Source organism: Opisthocomus hoazin, chromosome 21, assembly GCF_030867145.1.
Source record: "Opisthocomus hoazin isolate bOpiHoa1 chromosome 21, bOpiHoa1.hap1, whole genome shotgun sequence".
NCBI lineage: Eukaryota > Metazoa > Chordata > Aves > Opisthocomiformes > Opisthocomidae > Opisthocomus > Opisthocomus hoazin.
In genome coordinates this window covers 1,322,976-1,349,110 of record NC_134434.1, presented here as the reverse complement: position 1 = coordinate 1,349,110, position 26,135 = coordinate 1,322,976, and the positions used below count along the sequence as shown (strand labels likewise).

General features: G+C 38.0%; 1 protein-coding gene across 4 annotated transcripts in view; it reads right to left on the bottom strand.

Annotated features, from left to right (window-relative positions):
• Window positions 1–26,135, bottom strand: part of CA10 (carbonic anhydrase 10) — a 206,399-nt gene that overhangs the window by 145,550 nt on the left and 34,714 nt on the right. For all 4 annotated transcript variants that reach the window (XM_075441361.1, XM_075441364.1, XM_075441363.1 and 1 more), the window contains exon 3: window positions 20,804–20,878. In XM_075441361.1, the coding sequence (XP_075297476.1) occupies window positions 20,804–20,878 (75 nt within the window). The remainder of the gene's footprint in view (window positions 1–20,803; window positions 20,879–26,135) is intronic.

Sequence of the window (26,135 nt, the reverse complement as noted above, 5' to 3'; positions counted from 1 at the left end):
TTTCATGAACAGCCTTGAAATATTCCAAGAATAAGCTTTCCGGTGATGGTCCTGTTCCTGGCCATATATAAAAGGTTTTCAGTGAAATGAAATGAAATACTGCAGTGCAAAGTGACAGTGATAGAATACAGGAAATATATTTGAATAGTAGCAGAAATCAAGGATGACAAGTTTTAATACATATCAAAACACAGAAATGCAACATTTTCACTATTCCATATTACTTTGTAATCCATCTATTTTGTAAAGACAACTAAGGAACAGCATTTTAAAAGTGTGTTTGGAGAACAGAAAGCCCAGAGCAGGTACCTTTGTACAGATGTATTATGTTTTTTTTTTTAATTTCCATTGCTTACACTTCAAAGTCCCCAGGAAAACAATTTTTTATAATTAAGTTGATGTTATAACCAGAAACAGTGAAGGAAATACTTATAAAACATTGTTTAATGAAAGTGAATCAGGTATTTCTTAATCCAAACTGCAAGAATACTGTCAGTTAGGATCAGAGGTTACAGCAAGGCCTCTAATTACGGTTATTCATTGCTTTGACATGATTTTTCCCTTGGTATTCTTTTAATTATGATGTTCTAAAACAAAATTTCAAGAATGTAAATACTGTATTTGAAACCTGTTTCATGATACAACTTTACATTTTGATATTTAGATGGCTCTTCCAAAAGAACTTAAGAGATCTGCATGTAGAGTTATGAATAACGGAAGTGGTCTGTGGATGGAGCACTGAACTCCCAGAAACAGAAAATGTTAATTCCTTCCTATTTGCCTATCAAGTGTTGTGTAATTTGTGTCACAGATGCACAGAACTGATATGCTAGTTTGAAGCAAATCCTTTCTCGTGGGGGTAAGGACTTGTGTTAGGACTGTTGGAAAGATTTAGGGGAAGGAGGTAAAACCAGTTGAATCTGATCTGATCTATGGGTAAATTTCTCTGAACTCCCAGTGAAACCCAGACAACAATCTCTCTGACTTACTATGCAAGTCTTTCAAAAACCAGAGGGGTGTCCGTAACATTAGCTAGTTACAAGATAGGATTAATCTTGATTTTTTTCTTCTACTCAAATATGGTGGTCCCATAGCCAGTCTAAAATGAAAATTCAGCTTTCACAGCGCTGTGAAAGACAAACTGTCTTAATCAACAGATGATAGGAGTTCCCTCTCTGAAACCATTGATTCTTTCTGTATTTTGAAGGATGGATTCAAGGAACCCAGATGAGCCAAAAGCAGGACACAGAACAAGGACCAAAGGCAGGCATAGAGAAACCAGAGCTAGAAAACTATTTGTTCTTCAAGTCAGAGTCTGAGTCACTTTGCTATTGCAAAGTTTATTTCTTTTGCTTTGGTAGATATTTTAAGGAGAGCAGGGTTCACTGAAGACAAGAGACAGGATGATGCAATAACTTCACCTTGGAAAGTGTAATCCATGTTGTTTGGGGGTGAAGACTTTCAACACCAAGAACCATTGGCTAAGCCCATGTGAAAATGGAAGAAATGGTTACAAACAGAGGCTGGAAGAGTGCATGTCCATAGAAGGTCCAGCTGGAATTTTGAACTGCCCATGAAAATATTGATTTCAGTCACAGACTGAGGAACGGATGAGGAGGAGGCTGATAGCCATCTGTGGAGGAAGCTTTGCTTGTTTCTCATGGGTTCCAAAGATCATGAAGTGCTGTTGAGGATGCCAGCTGGCCTGCTGCCATGAGGCTTCTCTGTTCCATCAAACAATCTCTGGGAAGCTTGCCTATGAAATTACAGCATATATGCCAAAACAAGTACCACTTGATATTTCTTCACTCTGAAAGCTGATGAGAAGCAGATTTTCTTTCCAAAGAAGCTCAGACTTCTAGGGCTTCTCTTGACTGGCCGTGCTGGGGGCACGGCAGGGTGACTCTCGGGAAAGTAGTTGACAGTAGTACCAGAAGTATTTACATAGGACTTTGTGACTTTTCTCCAGTCTTTTTGGCTTGTCTACATGAACAGTTCCGTATGACCCATTTGAAAGACTGTAGCTGAAGAATATCTACTGAGTTACATTTGTGTTCCTGATCCTGGAATCTCATCAGTACTGTGAGGACAGGTGATGGTTTCTCATGTTGACTTTTACCTTTCTGTTGTCTCAATCAAATAGGACTATTTCTCAGGTAGAGAGAAATGGAACCCTCTGCTTTCTTGAAGAGAGAACTGAATCTTGAGGCTCACTATCTATGGTTTACTCTTATAGTCACATTTAACGCTGCTGAATTTTCACTGAACTAACCAGATATGAATTTGCTTATAACTAAGCTGAATGTATTTTTTCTCCTTTCTCTACTTTGAAGAAAGTTACTGGAAAGGTCTCATTAGTGTAAAGAGGCACAGGACCCTAGTGTAGGCAGGTAGGCTTTAATCAGTTGATTAGGTGCAGTATCTACAAATTAGTTTCAAGAAAACCAAGTGGCAAGAAACCAGACGTTAAGAACTGCAGTATCTTATGATGAGGCCACGACAGTGCAAAAACACTGCTGAGAATATGATTACAGTGACATGAAATACATACAGGCTTCCATCACTGGTGCCTTAAATACCTGAACACTCCTTAAGTACTTCCAATACTGTATCTTGTTATTATGTGCACTGAATGGCAATACCATGCAGAGCTGAGAAAAAAAAAATAGTATCTGAAAACCTCAGACATGCAGGAAGCTACTTAGTGCTTTTAGACAGAGATGCTTTGGGATGCTTTCACAACAAGGAATTCTTACTTCATTTTATTTAGGTATTTATAATAAGCTTGAACATGGAGTTTAGAATGGGAGCTACATACCAGTCTTACATAATTATACATAATGTGTGCCTACAAACAAATGAGTACTCATTTTTACTGATCAATTTTGATTTTTATATCTCATATTACTATTATTTTGGTTGTGGTAGAATCCAAAAGCAATTCCCCACACCCAGATTATTCCCCACACCCTTTATACTATGGCAAATCTGAAGTAAAAATTGTGAGAATAGACTTAGTCCCGCAGACTCTAAATTTAGAACGAGAAATACCTACAGAACACGGTGAACTCAGTAGGTGATTCATTTCCTGTTGAAGATGATTACTAAAAGCTCAAGTATCTCCAGAAGGTCACTCCCACCTTCAGAAAACATACACAACAACTTATTTTTAGAGTTCTGTAGAAATGCCTTGCCCACACAGTATATTGGACATATGTTCTCGGATTTAGGTGCCAGTTTTGTGAAAGTTAAAAAATTCTGGGCTTACTGTTTTTACTAAATAAAATTTTTCATTTATTTCAGTCAAAGCAAAAACCAATTTTGCATAAAACTATTGCTCATGGACCTAGCAGTCAGAGCTAAGTCTGCTGTTGGCATTCTTATGCTTCATTGTGGGTTGCTGGTCCTCCCACAAGTACATTCCTAACTTTAGATGCAGCAGCTGGAAAGGATGTTGGATTAGGAACATGGTAAATTGCAGTGAAAACGATAACTCTCTTCTGTTGCTATCCTTTGCACAACATGGATATACTGTGCAAAACATCCTCTGTCTAAAACATCCTATTGTCTCTTTTGCTGAGCCCTAGTAGCTCTCTATTGTGTCTGCGCAGGAACACTGCAATGCTGCTTGGGTTTTAAATGAGAGAATCAAATACCCAAACTCCTGTGATCTTTTATCAAATGAACTCTTGCAGTAGATTCAATACTAGAAATATGTAGAGAATTTCTCATAGTGCACAACACTAAAGTTGGCATGTATTTTATTGGTGAAAGAAGAATCTGGCTGGTTTGATGTTTCCATGATTCATGTTGTGTTTGAAATTTAAAATCAGCTCAAATCCCCAATTCAGCTATGACTGAAAACATTGTTTTGGATACAATACTCTAGATTAAGCTTGTGCATTGCCATTTGAAAATACTTTAAAATAGTAATATGAGTATTCTAAAGGTACATGAACATAACTAGAGCTGTGCCTCACATACAGCCTGATACCCAAGCATGATGAAACTACAAAAAAGAACAGAGTAACAATTCTTTAGAAATCACGAGAAACAGGGTAAAAGTGCTAGACATTAGAAAACTCCAAGATAACCCATCTTTCTGTGTCTAAAAATAAGACAATAGGCTTTTCCCAACGTTGTTTGACTGATATTAATGTAGAATTACATACTATTATCCTGATTTCCTGTGGCTTATGTCTAGAAAACCAATTTTTAAAAGCGCAAATCCTTTCAGAATAATAGTCGCATAAAAACATAAAAAATCATAAAAGAATGCATAAATAAGGTGACTGGCTCTTGACAAGACAGTGCTGGAAAAAAGGTTGTGCATTCCAATGGTTGTTTCAATTCTCATAAGAAATTAAAAAAAAAAAAAACAAACCTGAAATTATTTGTGCATCTTCATGCAAAAATCTCATTTAGCATTCAAGGAGCAATTTATCCATCTCTACACATCATAAAAATCCATTGGATTAAGCTTTCTCTTGTAGTATAATTTACATCTGCTGTTCTTCAGCTACTAAATTAATTTCTACCATAGCTGTATTATTTCTGGTATTATATAAGAAATGCTATAGATAAACATTTTATATAGAAAAGATTTGAGTGTTAAATGTTAAAAAATATTTAAACTCTCTATAGATAGAGGTGTATATACACACGTGCACACGTGTCTGTATGCACCCCAGCTGGAGAGCTATGGAGTAAAGAAGGTGGTTCTGAAAAACCTACTTGAACAAACCCAGAAACCTAAGATCAGCATGAACAGAACAATAAACTGAAGACATTAGATGCTAGTGAAATTTAATATTGTGATCTCATTTTCTGGTCTTTGGTATTTTCATTTGCACTACACAGTAGCTGGGTCTGTTTGGAGGTTTTGGTTGTTTTAGAGGAAGGGAATACGAGAAGCAGAATTTGATCACTTATTAGGGCAATGCCTAAAGATACAGCTATTTCTGCTCCTCCTTTGGACCAGACAGGTTTGTGAGCTCCACCAGGTGGCTCAATGTTTCTGCTGAAGCAATGGGGCTCTCTGGCTGAAAAATCCAACTGAGCTCATGAAATGGCTAGACTAAAGTTTGACCATTTCTGTTAAGCTTATAGTGAATTCAGACTCTGGCAAAGAACAAACCTGGGCATTAGCTAAGACAGTCAATGAGGAGATACAAATATATTTGGGATCATGTCTATTCATAATATGAAATTCTTTATATATCTAACAGTTACTTTCATGCAAATTATGTCAGGGAGAGAATACAAAATAAAGTTGTACTGTGAGAAGATTACCCATAGCCATTCGGAGGTGAGGCACAGTATCATCTTGGAGTCACTGAAAATATCTATCACGAAGTGAAGAGGCAAGTTATGGAGTGAAAACACATACCAAATTTAGAGATTCTCTGAATAAGGACACTTGAATCTATTTCTGTTTGTTGAACTTCTGCTGTAAAAGGAAAGTACTTCACTGAAATATGAAATTGCCTGCATGTTTAACACTATGACATGGAGGACCTCTGTGCAGTTCAAGACAGTTTTAAAAGTCACATCAGTAAAAACTTGGTCACATAATCATAGAAGAATATGTACTGGGCTAGACAGCCCAATGCACTGTTTCTGACAGCAGATTTTGGCTATAAAAGCAAATACATCAAGCAACAGAACAGGCCATTTTGAGGGAAAATGGAGCTTTCCTTTACTGATACAAAAAAAGACAGAAGTTCTTGTGTCATTTCTTTTGCCTTTAGTACAGAAAAGCATTTACAGAAATGGTCATTTACTCTCTCTAGGGATAGCAAATGGCAGGGCTTTTGACAACTATTCTGTCTATAAAAGCAGCAGAATCATATAGAATGCAAAGAAGAACCCAGCACTCCCCCTCTGCACCCCAATCCCACAAACATAATGTTTGCAGACAGGTCACGCTACTAGATTTAGTGCACTGTTTCTCTGCAGAGGTAGATGTAATGCAGAGGCTATTTTCGTGTTTAGTACAGTTTGGGAAATGTCACTGTAGGTGTGTGATTGGTAAGCAAAAATACACCTTTAAAACACTTGTGAAAATATTTTCGTAGTAAAGACAGCTGACATTATTCCAACAGCTTTGTATTTAAAAGCCTGCAACTAAGAATCCCCTCTCCTCCAATTATGAACAGCACGCTCCACAAAATTCTTGCTGTAAATATATGGCCCAGCAACAGTATTATGTACTTAGTAGTTGAAGGTGTCTTTATGTACATTATGCATGAAAACCAATGCAAACTCATGTTGCGGAACAAGGTCAAGTAGGAAATTGAAAATTAAATGCCACTATGTCAGTAACAGCTTCCTGAAGGGCACATTAGAAACAGTTTACCAGAAATCTTCCCAGAAGGAGGCAAAAAAAAGAACACCTTTCACATGAACCCATTTCTTCCACCTACATCGCTTTAATGTCATATAACTTTCTCTGCATTTCCATTTAGTATGTGGTAGGGTTTGGGAGGCGGGGGTTAACTAATGCTTCAGTTATTTACCTCACTTTTAACCCGTAAGAGAATAGAGAGCACTTCCAGCGATGAAAGTTCTTTCTTAAAGATGATTTAGACACTTTCGAACTTTACAGTCAGAATTATGATGGTCTTCAGGCACTGAATGATACAGTAGGTGCCTCCTGGGATCTTCCTATCTTCTTGCCTAAGCAAGCTGGATGCCCAATTCCCAGGGCCTTTTGGGAAAAACTGTGTATCTTACGTGCTTTGCTCCTTTTTCTTGGCCAGTCATTTGCATCTTAAAGTACTTAAATAGAGTTTGTAGATCTGGTCATCAATTTTAAAAAGGCACTGGGACTTAAACTGCTAAACCAGTTCTGAAAGTGAAAACAGTTACAAAAAAAATATTCCGTGTTTCAGATTGGACTTTCTAAATCAATAAGTGTTGTTTATGAAACTGAGTAACTTTTTTGTTTTCAGTATTTTATAATATTAATGTTCTGCTGGAGTTCCTTCACATCTCTATCTTTACAATCTAGTGGTGTTGTAGGTAGAGTTTTGACACAAAAACCAGGCAAATGTGAAGTGCTTGTTATAGCTCATGGATACAAATAACATATGTACTCATGACTTGATGTAACATGCTGGGAGAATTTCATGTTATCTACTACAAATGTTACTCTGTAGCTCTCTGTCCTTCCTTAAGCCTGTATCTGTGTCTGCCCAAATGTACTATTAATTCATAGAAGGCTGTGAAAAGAGTAGTCACAGAATCAGCAACAAAGGAGAAACAATGGTAAGACAGAAGCCTGAGCATCATTAATACAACAGAGCTTCATGTCTTTCAATTCAGTGTAATTTTGCCACTGAATTAGTACTTTTCCTTTGGTCCTCTCAGAATTCCACTGTGGTCACACTGAGTTAGAGTTGTAGGAAGAGTCTCCTATCTCCGAGCACAACTCTTATCTACTTCACATCTGAACAAATAGATAATATTAATTTTCATCCTTTTTCCTTCTTAGTTATTCTTCTTACTTAAACTAAGCATAGGAGTTGCATGAAAAATACTGTAAAATAAGTTGGGATGCAGTATTTAGAAGTCTAAATGAATTTGCACTAGACAGTGTTCTTAACTGTGAAACTATATCCAAGCAGTTGACAGTGAGAAGAATGTGACTGGCCCTGAGACAGTGCCTGTTCAAGTCAAGAGGAAGGACTTCCATTGATTTCACCAGGCTCTGAGTAAGGCACTACCTTCTTACAGTTATACTCTCTAGAACTAACAAGCCGCAAGTCCTGCCACAAAGCAGTAAGCCCATAAACGTGAAATTACAATGAGCAATAAAATCTTGAGAGACTAGTTTCTCAATTACTTTAATTTATACTCCCGTTAACCAATTTTAAATGCACATTAACATACTGGGTAATTCTGAAGATGTCAGTATGTGGATAACAGAGCTTGCCAGGGCCACACGATGTAAGTGTTTCAGCCATATCCTATTTGACTTCAGTCATTTATTTCTTCGTTATTTTAAGAAAACCTAATTTAAGACTAGGAAGAAAAGCCATCTGGAGATGCCCAACTGCTGGGTAAGAAAAGCAAAGTGGAATCAGCACTCCTGGGAAATGGCCTGACATGCAATAGTAAATGGCTATTCTGTAGCCATGGCCTGCGTAGCCCAGTTTGAAAATACAGAAAGGTTGACTAGATTATCCGAGATGCTTTCTCCTATGTCATATGCTGTATCCTCTGAGTCACACAGAACAGTGCAGTTCTAAATTGGGACTAAAGCTGGGAATTAGCCATCATTCCTGTCTGTAAGTTGTATGAAGGGCAGCTGGCCCATGATACAGCTTTAACTGCATCTGACAGATTCAAAGGAGCAGCTCCTCTCAGAACTGAGTATCCTGTTCATCCCATACCTGTTAATGCTGTGGTAACGTTAGCACGATGCCAGGTACAAATTATTCCTTCCATTCAGTCCCTCCCCTCCGTGAGAAGAAAAGGATATAGTGTTCAAACTTGATATCCTCAAAAAGCACATTATCAATGCAATTGCAGTGTAAACACTCCAAAAGAAAAGAGATGGAGGATACACTGCACAGCTATGTAAATAAGTAATTTCACTCTAAATAAAGAAGTTATGGTTTTAAGAGATGTTTTTAAATAAAACCACTGTAAAAGGAATACAATCTCATAAATATTGAGTATTTTTTAAAGAATCAGATTCTGATGGACATATTCAAGGGATGTAGCACATGACTCACCAAGCAAATCCTGCTGTTTTCAATGGGACCTATTTTCAGATGAAAGTGATAACCCAGGTTTTTCAAAACTGGCAGTGGTTGGCTTTTGTAGGGACTACTTCAGCCAGACTCACTTTCTAATTATTCTAGTGTAGAAATAAAGTAACCCCTGGATTTCAGACACATTACTAAACTGAATGCGACCAAAGTATTTCTTGTAAGCAAGGAAGAAAAATTTCATCTTCTCACCATCTAACTGAAATATCATTGTTTAAATGCTAGTGCTTTTCAACGTTTGGGTTTCTTTTGAACTGAAACACAGTGGCTGTACAATCGGGTATTACTTGCCTGCATATGTCCAACCTTCCTTCCTCGCTTCTGAAGTTATAGTATGAGATAACGCCAAAATTTCACTGCAAATAATCATGTAACATTCTTCAGTGCTATTAAAATGTCCTTTTGAAATGGAAAATCTGGTAATGCACACGAAGGAGGTATGCCAAGTTCACAGTGGCCATCCTGTTGCCTAATGTTACTTCCCTGTTGGGGCAGCTGTACCACTTCATTTTAGTGAGCCAAAAGACACGAGTTTCTCCAAAGGATCTTCATGAACAGCTTTTTTTTTAGTGAACGGCATAGGGACACTAGGCAGACTAGCCTGATGACACAGGTTTCTAAACTGGTTGATTAATTCTCTCCCAGCCTCCATACGGTTGCCTTGAACTCACCTTATCCATCTTTCTTTACCTACATCTCATTTAATATTTGCAAAATGACCTCTCTTCTTCAAGACCTTTGTTCTTCACCTAAGCCCCCATAACTGAAGCTCCTAGATTTAAAGACAGAAAAAATTAGGGGGAGGTCATAAAAAGGTCCTAAAGAACCACCTCTGTGTTGGAGTAGAATACCTGTCAGCAATGTGCTCCAGTGTCAAGTGAACAACTTCCACTGTGACCTGGTTATTTTGTGCTACATACTTCGATATTTTTCTTTTTCGACCAGATACTGAAAGGCTGTAGGCTGTGAAGTTGTCTCCATGCTGCTGTGAATTATAGAAGTGCCATTTGCACAGCTGTAGTTAACGACCTGTCAGGTTTCCCATTATGATGTTATGCTGTTATTTTCAGGGTTTATGTCCTGACTATAAAGTTGGTGACTGCTTGGTCTGGAAACACTAATGCATTTTTGTACATTTTATAAATACAAAATGAAAAAGTGCCCTGATATAAACCTACACTCTATTCAGAAAGGAAAAACTGACAATTTTAAGTAGTATTTTCAGTAGTAGAAAAAAATAATCAATAACATTCAGGAAGCTTCCTTCTTTGGCCAGAGTCATTAACTATGATGTGATTTACAGCTCTGAGCAGGGTCAGCAGGTAGCCGGAAATGCATTAAGTAGGTGACTGTATTTTATGGTGAGTTTCTTTGTAGGAGATAGTAAATCTTTCAATGACCACAAACAGCATGTGCCCAGAAATACCACGACAGGGTGACGTTACACGATAGCTGTATTTTAGTGCGTGTAAGTAGCAGCTGTAAAACTTCTACGAATAACAATTCCATGTACTCGTAGGCAGGCAGACATGGTAAATGTGAGTTCAATGGATTCATGGTTCAGTGAATTCACAACTGGTCTTTTCAGAGAGGTGTTACAAGAGAAGGAAATTTTCACTGAGTACAAATCAGTGGTTTCAGACTATCAAGTCCCTAGCATCCCCTAACTGAAGAGCCTAAGTAGTGTCGTCGTCATGTCATGTGTTCCCCACCCCGCCCCGGTACTTCAGAAATAAAGTTCTTGCAAGCTACTGAATAAATACTACAACAATCCTCTGAATCCATATTCACAATTTAAATAATAGCAGTCTCTGAGGAAAGTACTTGCATGCTACATGATGTTTCAACCTTTAGGTAACAGCCTCATTTTCTTCTCTTTTTGACCTCTTTCTCCACTAGGCAGGGGACAGGATTTGACAGGGAAGTTCATGTGAGTAACAATAAAGCTTTCATTGACAAGAAAAAATAGGCAGAGTTATTCTACCTGTGATGTGATCTTATTTCACAGAAGTTTATTTTAACCACAGAAAAGGGTGTAGCTGCAATGACCATATTTTCCTCTGTATGAAGTGGCAAATTCTACCCTAATGACACTAAATTGTGCTAATGAGGTGTACGAATTGAAAACAGCATGCTGTATTACTATGAAGTCCTCAGTGGTGCTAGGTTCATCACCAATGTAACAGTTCGGAATAATCTCCCTGAAGTCACTACAATATCCTCATGTAAATAGTCTCAGTGAAATAAGAGGTGGATTCCTAATTGATAATTGCAAACTGTAATTGTAGTACTCTTAAAAATTAATTCTCTTCATCAAAGCATTTTACAAGACTGTTTTCTGTACGTAGGACAACAACAGGAAGAGTGGTGAGCCAGCCTCTTGGTGTCACTCGTTATCTCTATTTCCATTCTATACTGTGATGTCTTCCAATTCTATCTCATCCAATACAGATTCACAGAAGTACCTAAGCAAACATAAGCTGAAGCATTGTAGCCCTTCTCTGATTAAGTCCAATTACATGTCACTACAGAAGAACATTACTAGCACAGAAAAATACTACTCGTTATTCTCAGTGACTTCTTTTTCCACAAGACACTAACTTATTTTACACTGTATAACAAAAATCTGTAAAGAAAGGGGTTTTTTAATGCAGGGAGTGATGACTGCTACTATCTGTCACGTACAACAACACACGCACACACACAAAAAACCACCTACTACAATGAGGTAATTAATAGTCAAAGCTCCAAGTCCCCTCCTTACGTAATCAACCATGGCAGATGTCATTACTTGCTTTCAGTTTGAATTATTAGCTTAGAAAAGTTCCTTGGGTCTCTGAGCAGCTGCTAATTCTTCTATCAGATTTCTTTGTGCTTCAATTCTACTCCTCTAAGACATGGATACCACCAAAATGCCTATTGCCAAAGGATGACAAGAACTACTATGATATTGCGTGAAGATTACCCTGTCAAGGTGTAAGAGAAGATAAAATTCTTGAACATACCAATACATATACTCAGCAGCACCAACACGCAGGAGGCTTGCTGTCTGGCAGTTAGAACTATTCTGAATAATCCTTCAAAATAAGGATTTGCAAGCTTTCAGTTATTAATGACTTAGTCATAGACCACTGTTTCAACTGTTTTTATACTTAGCTTGTCAAGAATGCGATAAACCCTTTCCTGTATATACCAGTATCTATACTTGGAATTCCTTCCTTTGCTTTTAGGTCACAGTGAAGAACCTGAGAACAGAAAGATTCATAATTTAGCCATATTTTTTTATTCCAAACCCCAAACTTTTGATGATACATCTGAGGCCCTGAACAGGAATGATCCTTCTTTTTTTACGCAAAAGCTTAAGAGGATGTGCTCATCATGGAATGATGAACCCTGAAAGATCACATAGGTGGGCTTTCTGGATTTTCACTTTTAACAAGTTCAAAGTGGGTTGGGATAATATTAAAAAAAAATTGCATTACATGTGCAGAAAGCACAGTTACTTAACCAACAGTAACTGTAGGTCTTCAAGATTCTGTAATGACTGTAGACTGTGGACAGTGTGTAGGACAGCAGATGTTTTGGATACTGCTCCCTGTTCTCCTGTTTGAGGACATAAATGTCCAAATGGTAACCCCATCTCTTACACTTCCTCCAGCCAGAAGGCATCACCCATGCAGGTTGTGGTAGCCCTATCAAGTACAGCTGTCTCCAAGCATCAGTGTTGCTTAATTCTTTCTTCTTCTAACCTATACTACTGTCACTGCAAGGTAAACAGCAACCACTCCAGGACATGGGCAAAGAGGATTTTCAACCTCATCAAAAAGTCAGTGGAGCACTGCTGTCCCTAAAATTGGCATCTAACCTAACAGCAAAGTGTGAAGTACAATAATTGACATGGACTTGCAGATTACTGCCTTGAAGGTCTTCCATATTAGCATGTTGCTGAAGTAGAAGGGGGATGCTGCTTGCGTCTGAGCAGGAGGAACCTGCAGGTTCAGCAGGAGAGGTACTGGACAGCTGGTAACACAGCAAGATACAACATGCTATCCAGTGCAGTATTTGTTATAAAGAGAAAGCTTGACCTTTGCAGTGCCTGACTGTGGCTGGAAATAAACAGGAACACAACTTGAATCATTTGATCCTGTCAATATAATGAAGCAAAGTCCAAGATACATCTGTTACATGCAATATTCTTCTGTGGATATTAATCATAACTTAGGAGTGAAAAACACACCCAAGAAAGATAATTAGGCTGTTAAGGGAAAAGGGATCTGAGACCACTTTAGCAAAGAACTGTGGTCCAACCACAAGTCTGACAAGGTTTAAAATTTTAGACTTTCAAAGTCCTTTACTGTGGTTAGCCCACATTGCTTGCCCTCTAAAATTTATTTGATGTGTTGAAGGAATGAGGAAGCTTAGGGGGGAAAAAAGTATTCAGAGATCTGTTCGCAAAATGGTTGCAGCTACAGGCCATATGTAAGACAGTAGCTTACTCTATTCAAAAGGCCCCTGTAAAAAGGAGTGGGAAGGACCTGAAGACGATAACTTTTTGAGTTCCATGCCAGTAACAAAAGCAACTGTAAAGGATGATCCCCAGCCCTGGGTTCCTTAGTCAAGTGAGAAGCGGGCTGTGGGAACCAAAGGATAGTGCCACCAGGTGTTGTGCAGGGGAGAAGGTCCATGCTGCAGGCAGGCAGAGTTGCCCTCTTGTGAGTGTATTCCCCGGAGGCCACCTGCCAGGACACCTCCTCCACAGCCAGACTGCCCTGGAGAACCACACTGTGTCTGTGCATCTTCCTTTGCAATGACTTGAGGTTTTGTTACAGTCTTCTTTCATTGCTAAACAGAACTAATGGAGAAAGTGATAAAAAGCTGGTGCTATTTCTTTCCGATTAAGAAATATTCTACCTATTACTATCATAGAGGATCTACAAGGCAGTAGGTTGTCTTTGACTCTGCCTATGAACTGTGAGCTTAGACTACCCATTACTGGAACATTAGAGGTACACAGGCCATAAATAGTGGAAGGAAACTGATATGACTAGGCCTAACATAGTCTTTCACAGCTTTTATAATACAGTTTGGACAAGATAATGTGACTAACCTACTTCCTCCATGAATCTCCTGGTTTTGCTCCCTTTCCTCCTTTTTGTTCCCCCCTTTCATTCCCTCAGTGAGTTTCGAAAAATCTCTCCCTGACCATTACCTTTCCATCTCTCGATACGACACCATTCAGAAAGTTTTTCTTTCTGGCTTGAGACTGACCATCATTATTAATTCAGGAAACAGTTTCACAGAAAGCTTCTAGGTAATTCAAAGCTAGCTAGAACTAGGTACTAATTAGAAGAAAATTTCCTGTGCATGTTGGGAAGCCATTGCAGAAGTTGGATGCAGTTAAAACAAATTTAGCATATTGCTAGTAAATGCGGCCATCCTTGTTGGCACCTTCTTCTACGGGCTTGTCACTTGCAACAGAAATGGCCTAACTGAAATTACAGCAAAGAGGGCTGTCCTATCAGCCAAAGTGGTTTATGCCTTTGAAGTTAATTTTGTACTTCTTACAGGGTAAGATTTCCAGACAAAAGACCACTGGGCCACAGACAGATGAATGAACACTTTGTGTATTCTCACATGAACTTGCTAAGAACGTGTCCATGGCACAAGCAAGACGCCCCTAATGCATGTTCTAGAATATTATTAAATTGACACTTATGTTCAGCAGCCACTTGTAGCGTTTTCTTAAATGAATAAACAAATCCCATTTCACACACATGCATCTTCACAATCAATGTCAACTTTGATTCTTCTAACACTGCTGTGATCGCTATTGAAGGAGAACGTTACAGATCACCACTCAAACACAGTATCTTCTATTATTTCTCCATCTATTTCTGAAAGCAGGCAGATTCACATTTGTATTAAAATCAGGTAAATTCAAAAAACAACTCACAGTATTTATATTTGCTTAAAGCTTTTCACATGATCAGAAGTTCAGAGACATAGACTGAAACTGTTAAACAGACATCTTGCTATAAAGTAATACAGCATAGTTCTCCCAGTTATATCACTAAACTTGCCCAGGGACATTTCATCTCCCAGTAAAATGTGAGTATCCACATAACAGGAGCACTGGAATCTTTGTCAAGAAAATACAACCCATGAAATCATTAATCTGGAAAATGCAGTTTTAGTCAGACATAGTACCCATAAAACTCTTAATAAGACTAAAAGTTGTCTAAACCATGGAATTGTCCTTCCTTGTGAAGGTACAGGATTACGCTAAATTCCACTTTTTTCATATTTAAGTTCAGCAATAAATCAAACCTTTGAGGTGTGAGTCACTCTCTAACCAGCCTCTTTACGTTTTTATGGAAGACTCAAAATTACAGACTCATTCTGATAGTCTCCTTACGTTCAGCCCTACTACTAATGTGTTTCAAACTCAATGCTATAATTTGGTTATAATTCATATAAAGATGAGCAAATTTTGCCACATTTGTATTAGAACTGAGGCCATCAAATATCTCCCCTCAACAGTGTTCCTTTCATCTTCCAAATTAAAAGCAGTCAACTTCCCTGTTCCTTGTTATTTTAAAATAATGAATTGTATCAAGAATTCATTGAAAAGTGAGACAATGGATTTACATTTTAATTATATTTAACTACCATGCAAAGATATAAAATAAATCTAGTTTCCTTTCTGGTAACATGATTTGTAAACAGTCAGTTTTTGCAGAATCACCAAAGGAAGAAAGAAACCAAGAAAATATTTGGTACAAGATATATTTCCTTCAAGCTATCTTTAACAGACAACCAAAGCTGAAATATTATACATACTAACCTAATTTCCAATCAATAAGTGAATGATTTCCAGAATCTATGCTCTATCACCCTGAAAAAATGAAGTGTTCCAATATATTGCTTTCTAAAAGAAAAACTGCTATTATTGTTCCAATAAATAATTATATATGGCTGGTTAATTCTTCAGGGTTCGCACCCGACTGAATGATTTTGAAGTGTGTGTACAGCCTGTTTAAAACACTACTGTAGCTCAGACAGCACCACTGTTTTCACTGACAAGCAAAATGTATCAGATGGTGAGTGATGCTGCAGCCTCCTGAAGCCCCAAAATAAGACCACAAGGAAGAAATGAAGGAGGAGCAATCAGCAGGTTTATGTATTGTATTATTTAGGCAGCCAAGCTAAGTGATTGCTTGCTTCAATGTATGAAATAGACTTCTATGTAATTGGAGGATGGCATAATACACAAGCTTTTCAGAAAGTTCAAGATGTGTATGGGTTTGAAGTTTCATACCTCTCAGTTTCTGGCCATGGACAAACAGTTCATGGTTCTTACAGTGACCTGCCCATCAAAGGTTATTTTTGGACATGTACATAAAGAAATTTACAGTTTAAAAGAAATCTTAAAGCCCACACAGGAAAAACTAAGAACACTTGAACTGCCTGTGTGGCCATAACAAAAGCACATGGTGACAGCAGGAAGTTTAAACTCAAGTTTTGGCACTCAGGACCAAGATTGTAAATTGTTTTAGGCTTCTTTTTCCTTGTAAATTGTTATCAAATTCATGCATTTCGTCCTTGGAGGGAGTTTCTCTGTGCTTCACAAACACTGCCTCTGTGTTCCTTCTAAGCCAGTGCAGCTTTGTCAGCAGGTTTACGTTAGGGCATAATCCCATCAAAATGATCCTTGCAGAAGGCAGGAGAAGCATTATCTATCTCTAGCAGCCTTTTCCCTTCTACGGTAAAATGAGTTGTGAAAGGAACTAAGAACAGGGGAATTCTCATCTCAGGGAAATGGGAAGCCTTTGGTTTGATGATCTGTAGCCAATAACGAATCATAATGGATGTAGATCTTTATCTGGAATTGAAGTTGTTTTACAGCCTTTATTACAAGGAAGGAGAACATTACCTGCTCTGTCAGCAAAGTTCACTCGTTATTTGGTAGAGATGAACTTCCTCCTTTTAGCTAAGATTAGCCCTATCACGTTGTGAAGTAACTTTAGACATGGTATAATACAGTGAGGGTCATGAAGAAACTGTCTTCCTTGGGCAAAAAAACACTTATGCCCTTACATTAACATATAGTTCAGAGTTTCAGCAACAGGATGGAGTTACAGCAAGTGAACTCTGTGATCACAAATTAGATTTAACTACCTTTATATTTTATGCTTACCAAAGCCCACTTTTATGATGCTACGAAAAAACAGGAGCCATATGAAGAGAATCAATACAATCAGACACACAAGAGCATCAAAGGTTATGTGCATCTACTTGAAGTAAAAGAAATTGTATGGAATAGTTTGAAATACTGCGTTTGCCACCTTGAAAATGCTTGCACTACTTCAGTGATGCAACATATTCATAGTCACAGCAAAACTCAGCCAAACAAAAGATATAAAAAAGGTTATTTAAATGTCTTTTAACCCATCATGAACTACTTTTATATTCCATACCAGAAAAAGTCTATGTAGTGAAAGTATGTAATAATATAGATTATTTTATTATTATGCAAATTGACATCCATAAAGAAAAGTATTCATTCTTCATCCTTGAACATTCCCTGAAGTTTAATTTGGAACCTAATTTGCATTCAATTAACATTTTAAAGCACTACTTACTTTCTATTTTGTTTTCCTACATGATTTAAATCACACGAGCAATTCTTTGCTTTTAGAAATGGTGAGAGTGTTTTATGCATCATTAGTATATAGGCAGATTCAGCCACTGATGCATCTGACAGCTCTGCACCCTCACGTGCAAGGCTTGGCACTAAGACAGACCTGAGGCACAGGTACAGTAGTGAGAGAACCTCTCAGTTGCTGTTGCTCTCTTCTCTGTTGAGCAGTGCAAGAAGCGAAGTTGGGAAAGATGGTGTGATGGGCCCTGCACCTCATCTCTGTCTATAACCTCTCCTACCTGCGAGATACACATCAGTGATTGTAAGCCACTGGTTTACAACATGTGATTTAAGTTGTGAAACCCAGAATCTGGGAAAAAAAACCCGTGTCCAGGTGAACATATTACATTAGAAAGGGATTTATAATAACTTCTCTAAAATCCGTCCCAAAGCAAAGGGAGTCTGGGATTTGGGGAACGTAGTAAAGTATGGTTTGATTTTATGAGCTGCTCAAAGATAAATTTGCGCAGTATCCAGAGCATTAATTAGGACTTGACTTACACGCATCCAAAACAGAGTATTAAGCAGAAAAACTTATGAATAGCAAATTCTAACCTAGGCATATTGTGATACACTCCTAAATGCATTCTTACACAACTATACAGGAAAGAAGTGATAGTTCACAGAAGGACAGTGACTTCACTTTGAAGTAGGTGAAAAGTATTCACACAGCCAAAGCTGTGACAGACAAACTCTAGCAACTCATCTTTGAGTGTTTTACAATGCTGTTACCCCCAATTAGTCACCTCTGTGCTTGTGATTGCTCCCTCAAGCAGCTAAAGAGCAGTATTCATGTCAATCATATTAGCTTAGACGCCAGTTTTGGACTGCAGTGACAGAGTCTTGGAAAAATATTCCTTTCTAATATTTTTTGGGGTGGTAACTTCCAGCCCCGGGACAGGACAAACAGCTGTGGAAATGAAACATCTTTGCAGATGGCTATAGCTGTTTGCTTCAGTGCACATCAGTCAGCAACTTCAGCTATAGCTCCTCAAACTGCCTTGCAGCTATCACCTCTCAGGTGCTAATTAGCATCTCATGCGAGATCTGATATGTGACTGCTAACATTATGGATAAACTTAATATGCACTAATATATCCTTTATGATGTGTTAGTCTGAGATCATAATCATAAAATGCATGCTTGAAATGCTTTAAATATGGTTTTCAAAGTCTCCAAAATCTAGGTGCTGCTTAAAAAAATTAGTTGTTTGTTCTGTAAAAATTCATGGGATTTCTCTCTTCTGCTGAGGCTTACAGGTTGCGGAGCTGAATCTGAGAGAAAAATGACAGTCTGCAAGAAAGGTGCCCCCAAATTACCCTTACCTTCTTCATGGCTGCTTCAGTGAGCTGTTCATAATTGTTCTTCTGGGCCAACTCTTGAGGGCGTGTACTAGCTTAGTCCAATATGCAACATGAATTGGTAATTCAGGGTTCTCTCAGAAAGCAGGTCTCTCTCCACACTAATCTAGAAAGGCCTTCCATCTTGAAAGTTTGGGTTGTGACTGTTTCCTCCTTAAGCTTCTAGGGATGTTCCCAAGCCCCAGTTTCGCATGATATTACAATTAGAATAACACAAGCATTAGGTGAGCACACGCGTTCCTTTACATGCTCACAATTAAATTATTTTCTCAGTAACTTTAAGCTGAAATAATTAGAAGTTATGTTAAGCAAATTTTTTTTTTATTCATCTTCTACTGGGCATCCACCTGGTTCACGCAGACCAGGAAGGCTGAAATTTCTTCTTGAAAGCAGGTGATTATGTTCTCCAGGTTTCTTCCCCATCCGTTAATGTTAGGAACTAAACATGCATAACAATACACTGCAATGTCTTTGACAGCCCAAACCAATCCCAAGTAAATCTGAAAAGCTACTTTATGTTACGTCAAGATGTAATTAAGCTCCAGGCTTGTAGATGCTGATTTTCGTATGTGCTTTTCACAAGAACTTCTGTGCCAGATACTTGTGGTTTGAAATATTTAGTCTCATTTGCACTAGTACTCCTATTAAGATAATCATCATTTTGGATATTTTGAATGATTGGCAGATTGTAACTGTTCTCACAATAATAAAAATATTTGATGACAGAGCAAATCTACAGATTCTTAGAAATAGCTCACACAATGGCCAAGTAATATCTTCTAGTACTTTGAGGAAAAAAAGATGTAGCAATTTTCACAGCGCATTCACAATAGAACTTGAAGCACTACTTTAGCTTGTAATATATAGCTAATATACATAAATTAATGCATATTCATCTCAACTGCACTGAAAACATACTGAACAAAATAATCACTAAATGCTTCTGTGTATACCAAATGAGGAGCATACTGTCATATCAGCTCCACAACTGAGCAGAAAATGGAGGTTGCTAAAATTTCGTGACTCCCCTTCTAAGTGGAAACATCTAGTCAAACGGAACAGCGAAGACCCAAGAAAGTAATTCTGCTTGAAAGAAAGACTAGAATGATTTACACAAAGGAAGCCCAAAAAGATCAGGTGTCAAATGTACGTCAAAAACAAATAAAAAATTGTCAGTCTAAGAACTGCTAGCGTCTCAGGCAGCTTGAATCCTGAAACATGTTAGAGACATCCAGAGCTACAAAGAACAAGCTAAGGCCTACTCAGACCACAGGATACTTGAGGAGTATATAGCATCAGGACAACCAATACACATGTTTTGGAGGAGCTCTACCAACACTGACCAATGACAGGCTATTGCTAGCCTGAATTTCACTTTTGCCTATTCAGTTCAACTGGTGTTGCTTGGGATCCTTTTAGCTGCCTCGTGATTATTTACCATTTCCTAAATTTTACTGAAGTTAGGATTCCATCTTTTTTCACTCACTGTTTCTTGTTTCCGAAACAAAAATCAGTGAAACTTGCATGTTAGGTTCATGTTTCAGTTAGGTTCCTTTCCTAATATACTTTCAAATTTGTACAAATGAGATTATCTAGAAGTGCTGCATCAGATAAGTAAATTCATCCAATTGATAACACTGCTTTTCAGTCCTCCCCTTCTCTTTTCTATACACAAAACATACACATTCCCAAAGTAGCATCATGTTCGTTTTACTGAGAGAATAAAGGAATGTCATTAAAGCGATTTCCTTCACGGAAAACAGCCGTGGTCTTTGGATAACATATTACCAAAAAACCTTTCTATGCTTCACTACAATGTGATGTTGAGTACTTGTGTACTTCAGATCTTCACAATGGATAAAAAAAACAAAACCAAAAAATCTCCCCCAGATCCAACTATATTAATACCAATAAAACTTTATAATAATTTTATAATTTAATAAAAATTTTAGAATTACACTTACCTGGAACAAAGCTTCCCTGGACCACCTCTTTATAAGCCCACCAGCCTTCATGGATTTTTGGTGAATTTTGTTGGGCTAGAAAGAAATAACCAAAGAAACCATAAAATGAAAGCAAGGCATAGGAAATATTTAATTACATGAACTTTGGAAACTCTAAACAGGGCATCATCTACTACAGAAGAGCCATTTCTCAAGTTCCCAAGTGATGTTTATACAATTTATTGAGTTATGCTAAGCATCTGTATATTAGAGGACCTTGTCCCTGTTTCTCACACAGTAAAACATACTGAGCTTCTGAACAACTGATCACTAAACTCACAAATTCAGGTAGACACTGAAGATCTATAGCACTATTGATGGTTTCTGTGCCACCCATAAATTCAGTATGGGATAAAAATGCAAAGAAAAAGAATGCACTCATCTACAGTAGTGAATATCCGAGTCCAAGTTGGTGGACTGGAAAGTGGTTTCTCCCTTTCCTTTTCCCAGTTCTCTGATAACCTCTCACTTTGCATGGGAAGGAGTGACAGAGTGACTACAGGCAACAGCTATGTCTGTAAGTGCTTCTCTTCTCATCCCATGTGATCCGAGATCAAAGAACTGGAACAGAAGTGCATAGCCCATAGCTTTACAAATATCGGCTTACGCTATAATGCTGAGGCAGGAATACATTTTTTCTGCTACCTTCTCTGCCTGCAATGTAGCACTTGCTACTTATCCTGGTAGCTAGGCAAGATACTTGCTTCTGGTACATATACGCCATGCAACTCTGTTACAGTTGCACTTGATAGCACAGGGCAGTTACACAAGGAAAAGTTCCTTCGCCCAGTATTCTGAAGGCTGTAAGAATAAAACTCTCAGCTTTGCATAAGGTTTGACCCTGATGAGCTTGTTGATTAAATGACTTCTCTAAATTCCTGAAAAGCCAAGAGCAGAAAGGTCTTGATCAGTCAGTTTGCTACTTATAAGGTCATTACTTCTCTTTGTCTTGAAGGAAATGAGAACCGGAGCAAATTTTGCGGTCAAAATGTAAAACCTCAGTTAATTGGAAATACTTTCAAAGGGCATACAGACACACAGCAAGACAAACGTGCAGTTGATTTCCATAAGATAGCAGATCAGAGCTGATAATGCAAATATGTTCCACCTTCACTTCTATTTTGCTTGGTATTTTCATATTTAGAGCATCTCTTTCACTGAGCTACAGGAAGCTCAGCTACCTCGTGTATAATTAACTTAAATTTTGTATTGGTTTTGGTTTATGAGATACTTTCAATCTCTTGCATGAGGTCCAAGAATTTCTTAACACAAACACAGAGCTACAGAAGATGCTATATTTAGCAGCTTTCTGCTGCAGTTTCATTTCTAGTTCACATATTATATACAAAAGACACAATTACCTGGGGAAAAGTTCCAGCAATACAATAAAAATCGTTATTGTCATTAAAAATTACAAAGACAATGTGACATTTAGACTAAGAAGGATACAAGATGAGGACCATTACATACTGTTCTATCACTCACAAAACAATATTTATGATTTAACGGACTGCAAATTGCAGAAACAAAAGTAAAGCTGAAATTAATTAAACACACTGACAGAAGGACCAACACTGCTTCACCAGAAATCAAGACACGCTAGTGGAATGGGGTATGGGTGGACACAGATTTCTCCTTGCAGTACTGGTGCTTGTTCCATTAGTTGAATGGTGACATGTTAGACTGAAAGGACTGTTCAACTGTGCACACTTTACAGCTTGTAGATATATTATCTGCATTGTTTTAGCTTTTATATCATTGCCTAGAGAACTCAAACTGTGCATGGTTTTGTTGTGCTGGACTGCACTATACAAACATTTGGAAAATGGCAAATCCCAACCCACAATCTCAATATCTGAGCAGCAAAATATTCATATCCACTCTGAACTGCAGTTTTTTGGATCTTAGCACTGGTTTATGCAGGTTGCTTTTATGCCTCTATGCTCTGCAACAGAAGTCCTTAAACACTTCAGGATGCTTCAGTAATAGGAAAGGATACTAGTAAGTGAGTCTCAACAAAGCACAGCAATCATTCTTCTGCTTAAAATTTCCCAGAAAACTACATTGCATTAAAGTGGACCTTGTAGTAATACACACAGTTAAAGCTGGTTCAGCCAACCAGAGGCAGCTGCATTTTAAAAGTGGGTGAAAAAAAGTATGTATGTAGATAGAGGCAAGTTAAGCAGACTTCAGGGAGAATGGGTATTTTCAAATGCAACTGCTTACTGTAAGCATTCATAGAAACATATACAATTGAAAAACGTGTTGCTTTTGCCCATTCTGTGGTCAATCTAAATGATACATACCAGGTTCAGAAGAAAAATAGAATCCATTTTTCAGAGTTTAAATTAAACCAAAACCAAAAGATGCTGGCTCTGCAGCTCTACTTCAGTGTGTTGCCCCAACACTTAGCAAAGCTAATTCCAAAAGGAATATCAGGAAAACTAAGATTTTTCTAATATTTTTTTCAAATCTGCTGCATTAGTATGGAACAGACTGCATGAGATGAGCAAGAAAATTAGATTATCAAAGCTTGGCACTAAATAATTGGATGTCTGTGCAGTTGCTTCAGCTATCACAGAAGTGCATGACCTGGCATCACTCTGCACAGTCCACAGATACCAATCCATATCTCTTCAATACACAGAAAATGAAACACATAAAAAGGAGTACAATAAGCAAAACAAGATGTTGTACCATAGCAATAAAAAAATATCTAAGATAGGGCAAGAGCAATGCTGGAAGTACTGCTGATTTACAGAAAACTGAGGCCACTGAGGAAATCAAGAGTAAAGGCAGGTGCTTGTTCTGAGAGAGCAGCTAGGGAGACAATCCCCAGTGCCATGCTCTTTCTTGAACCCTGAAAACCTCAATGCTTTGTACCAGTTCAAGCAAAACATCCTGCAAAATAGTGCAGAGAGTGACTGAACACAGATTGCCACTCTGCTGTGCATATGAAATCTAGCTTGGTGCCAAAGATTTACTCTGATGGATTCTACAGGGACTTTGCTCAGAAAGCAAAAAGATTCATAAAGCTCTAATTTCTCTGAATGCAGAAGGAGGGGGTCTGGTAAGGCCAGGGAGGAAAGTTTGTCTTCCAAAAACTTCTCCTAAACCATTACTCCAATCTATGTTATGCAAGTGGGCAAGAGGTCTTATTAAAGGAGAAAAAAGCTGTTCTCTGTTATTGAAACATAATCAGACCCATACCCAGATTAGTAATGGAACAAGGGAATATAAAATTAGAATGAACAGACATATGGACAATGCTTGCTGGGAATCCTATCTGGGACACTTACACCTGATGCATGTACAACACAGGGTCTCTACAATTGGTGTATCAACGCCCATCTGACAGAATGGCACTATGCCTGAGTAAACAGGTTCAACCTTATGGCTCAGGAATTGTTGCCAAGGAAAAGGATTCTTCATATGTGCCACCTCGTGACACTGGAAATAGCAAAATTCTCTCAGCATCCTTCTTATTTCAGTTAAACTATTGTACCTCTCATTGCAATTCTCCCACCTGAGGACCATAAAAAGAGACGTGTGCTTGCTTTGTGGATTGTGATACTCCTGTGTTCCTACCAGAACACTGCAGCTCCTCCACGGCAGCTCCTTTTTTCAGCATGACCTGTCACATAAGATACTGAGGAGACAAAAGGTCTAAAAAGCAATTCTATATTCCTAAAGAGGGTTAAATATCTAAAAAAAAAAAATATCACTTCTGATACGTCAGAGACTTCTGCTTTTATCACTAAAACCTAGAGTATGCCTTTTGCTTCCAAGAAATATCATTGCTTCTGCAAGGCACCACAATAAACAGGCCCATCTGAACAGACGCTCAGCTGTTGGGAGCAGATTACCTGCACGAGTAGCTCTGCAGTAGCAATGTTAGCATCAGCACTGTATTCTGCCATTAGCTGAACAGTCCAAAATGCCACGTTTGTCCAGAGTGCTAGAGGATATTGAATGACCTCCATTTGCTACAGCGTTCTCTCCCTCGGTACTGCAATCGCTAGTATCTGAGATTAGTAGCTCTGCTGATGTAACACCATTATGTCAGATCTCTTTCAATGCAGCTGCTGTAGAGGAGACCGGATATTTATTTGGAGCTGATATGACACGTGTTGCTTTCATTTTGTCAGATTATTGTAGGTATGTCTCATTGCGGAGCATACAATTACAGGCTAAGTTCTGCAAGATGTTGTGCATTTTTGTTTCCTAGTGACTTCCATGTGTAGGGAAACAGCATTGTACAGGATCATAAAAATATACAGTAAATGCAAACAGCAAAAGATGCCAATGCCTCATAAAGTCATCAGTTAACTATATCTAGCTTAGAGGTTAAAATGAGTGGGCTTATGTTTCAGAAAGAAGCTGTTGCTCAGTCAGTAAAAAACTATTTTAAAATCATCAGATAACACTGTACCAGATACCAGGTACCATGATGTAGATGCTCAAATATCTGCATATAATTTGCAGTGCAAAGAGGTCTTCATCTTGTTGGAGTGCTAATGCTGACGTAATATAAAATGCTGTAATTAATACAAAATACCCCTTAGTAAATATGCTTATTTGCAAGATATAAACAATTACAATTAATTTCTACAATTATTTACTTTCTATATGTAATAAAAGATAAAAACACTTGTATCTGATGCCATCGTTTATGTCATTCATATCTGAGCATAAGCCAAGAGTAGAATCCTGCCAGATCAGAATTCTCCGTGCACTTTACTGCCATTTCACGCAGATGAAAAATGCTAGGCCGTTGAGAATCAGGCTCACAGCAGCTAGGAAAAAAAATCTTTTTTCATCTGAATTTTATTGATCTGAGCTCTTCTGATTGCTATATTAATCACTCTGCATGCTTATCTCTACTCAACTTACATCCTAAGAGTCTTGCTTGTGATAACCTGGGTAGCATTGCCCTAGCATTAAATACACGATAACATTTTTATCACTGTTACCTCTTCTGCATAGTTATGAGATTAAAAAGAAAACCTGATGCAACTATGAGCCATATAGTTTCATAATAAACTTAGTGCAAAGCATTAATTAATTGCTAATACTCTGAAATGCAACTCATAGAAAAATGGCATAGTGCTTACTAGAAGAAAAATAAATCCTTAAATCTGCTATTACAATGGTGAACACTGAAAATGAAAGATATATTTACAAGGTATTAGATGGCTGGTGTGATCTTCACTTTTATCCACCCTTCACGTCCCACAGACTATTGGCTTTCTAGGCTTTATCCTGATTCTCTCTCAGCTAGCAGGAGCTCTTG